The 2,992-nt window shown below is 42.6% G+C and overlaps 1 protein-coding gene across 1 annotated transcript; it reads left to right on the plus strand.

Annotated features, from left to right (window-relative positions):
• The first annotated feature begins 1,129 nt into the window (after positions 1-1,129).
• On the plus strand, positions 1,130-2,667 carry SARC_13846 (hypothetical protein). The gene has a single exon (XM_014292022.1). The coding sequence runs from the start codon at positions 1,174-1,176 to the stop codon at positions 1,738-1,740; it is 567 nt and encodes a 188-aa protein (XP_014147497.1). The 5' UTR covers positions 1,130-1,173; the 3' UTR covers positions 1,741-2,667.
• Positions 2,668-2,992: the final 325 nt, after the last annotated feature.

The following is a 2,992-nucleotide window of genomic DNA, read 5'->3' on the forward strand; positions in this document are numbered from 1 at the left end:
CGAATACGATACTGACTTGGTGTACATGCGCATGCACACTATACATCATAGTGTACATGCGCATGCACACTATACATCATAGTGCACACACATGTACAGACACATATGTACGAGAGCCTTGTTTCATACTTTCTGTCATACGTCCATGCTGCTGACTTTGATGATGACGCCAAAGGTTGTAAGTACATGAAGTGATTACCACTCTGGTGAAACAGGTTAATCTAGTAGGGATCGCTGTCAACAATATTCAGATACTCTCCCAACTCTCTATTCACTACAAGGCCGTACGACCTTATAGCACTAGTGAATTTCAACAGTTGCGACTCTGGCTGGTCCTTTTCTCCGGACCAAATAATCAGATTGACGTTGAATACCAGAAGTACCGCCAACATCACTACGTCATCCACCCACTCTCTTTCTTTCCTTTGATCGGTGCGCCAACGTTCCAATGATGTAGTACCACTGTGTGTTCCAAGCAGATTGTGTGAATGTTTCCAGTATCAACGAATAAAGGTGTCTCCATACTTGTGAGTACGCTTCGTAGCTTTTTGACTGCCCATGTCTCAAAAATAGGATCTTCCAGAAGTGATAAAATACCCACAATCTTCAAAAGCATCTACATTAACAACCTCGTGAACTCCAGTTGGAAGTTCAAAGAGTACACCGGTATTTACATCCTTTTCTCCCGGATGGTACTGTGACTTACGCTCCACTTTGACTGATATGATCTTCCGGACTCACTTTAATGTCTACTAGTTATATTATCGCTCAGTACAGCTCAATACAAACTCGATATAACGCTCAATTTACGTGGTGTTTACATACATAAATGTATTGAGCGCAAGTGTGTTTACAACAGTGATTACTATAGTAATGGTGGTGTCATGTCAGAATTTTCACGTATGGTGGCAATAATGGGTGTAGGTGGCTCTTACAATGGTTGCCAATGTAGGTTGCTCGAATTGTAGGTGGCGGTTTAGGTTGCTCTTGCAGTGGTGCAGTATTTGGCTGTCGGGACGCGTAGCCAACTAGCCCTTGGTGTCAACCGTCATCATGGTGATTGAATGATGCATTTGAGGCGTTCATATCTATTTATTTTATTTGGAAAAAGTAGCATTTTAAAAAGTGTCGCTACATCACAATCGTACATATTCGCACTAACCATCAATTACCATGATGTATAGAGTAGGGCTTCCACTATTTTTATGTGTGCTGACCACTCTCGTGTGCTCATCCACCTTCATTAATTCTGCCTTTCTGATCGACCTCTGCGCTGATGAGACGCCCGCAAGCACAGCTAAGCTGGTCGATGCTATAGCCACGGCCAAAGCAGATAAGAACACAGACTTGAATACATTAGTAAATACACAGACAGATATAGGTGAGTCGCTGCTACATCTAGCGTGCATATGGGGAGATCCCATAAAGGTTAAAGCGTTATTAGAGGCTGGGGCAGATCCCAACTTCCGTGCGAACAAGCAAAGGTCTTCGCTGGAGATGACACCACTGACGTGGTGTGCGTATGCGGGGTATACAGATGCGGTGGAGATGTTCGTTAAGGATAAGGGAACAAATGTGAATGTCATTGTACGTAAGGAAGATGGTGGCTCGCATACAGCGTTGGATATTGCGTTGCTGATAGGTGAACGGGGTGCGGCCGAGGCCAAATTGTTAGTAGACGCGGGTGCGAAAACGTACGAACAGATCTTGCAGGAGGTGAAGGGTCACGACGAGATCTGATACGTTTGACCAATCTATGGAGCGAAGGTTTATAGGATATAGGTGATGGATAGATTTCCTGTTCTGCTTCGTTTGTATACCATATGGGGCCGTAGGGTAAATTTCTATTGTTTGCAGGGTTTGGAAGTATTAAGTTTGCACTAATCATGCTAATTGTATCGACCTATTGACTATTCGGGAACTGTGGAGCACAAGCTTGCGATCAGACCATTTAGACGTCGGTTGGATAGCAAATACACTACGGTGTCTTAGATTGCGTGGGGTATGATAGGGGCCACTCAGTTGGCGTCTGTGCGGTTGTTATCACGAAAATTCGTTGTATATGAGCGCAGAGATTTGAACAGTTCAAGATTCTGCGCTGTACTGCAGACAGTCGAGGAATGTTGAGCTTTCATAGTAGACTCATGCGTTTTCGCACAGCATGGTACTTGATTTTGACGAAAGCCGCATGTGGCAGACTAAGTACTGAGTTGCTTGAGTCTTCGAAAGGTCGAGTTTTATGCTCAGAGTTTATGAGGTGCGAAAGAACAATAGCTGTCGCGAATTCTGCCAGTGTGTACTGCCGGAACTCATAGGGCTGCTTGAGCTATATTCTTTACCATCGTCTTTGCGTAAATGTGCTCAAAACAAGTCGATAATATGGACGAAGGTGCTGCATCAGAACTCGGGAATGTCTATGAACAGAATTGCAGTCGATTGCATCTGAGGTATGCTACACCACGTGCACTGGATGAGGACTGAGTATATCCTAATGACTTCTAGTTGGAGCAAATGCACCGAGCGCGGCCAACCTTGAATTGAGTACGACTGAAGGTCATAGCAAACGGTACAGTAGAGGTCACATAAACATACAAAACTCATTGATTGTACTGCTGTTACAACAGCTGTATATAAATTTTCTGGCAGCAGAATATTTGCAATGGTACGTTACTGAAACAAGTATGTGTGTCTAACACGATTGAACAATGTTTAAGTACGCGGACAATAATAAGAAAATAATTGTTATGGCTAATAATTATATCTGTATACGCATATGAATATATGTATACTTGCCAATTTTCTTATATGCATCTAAATATACAAATATATATATATATATATATATGTGTGTGTGTGTGTGTGTGTGTGTGTGCGCGCGCTCCTGCCCCTGCACCATGTATAAGATCTTGTACGAAACTATATGCGTGTGTGTATGTGTGTGTATAAATGTGTAAATGGATATATATATTTACATATATACATATACATATGA

The sequence above is a fragment of the Sphaeroforma arctica genome, assembly GCF_001186125.1.
Source record: "Sphaeroforma arctica JP610 unplaced genomic scaffold supercont1.3823, whole genome shotgun sequence".
Taxonomy (NCBI): Eukaryota; class Ichthyosporea; order Ichthyophonida; genus Sphaeroforma; species Sphaeroforma arctica.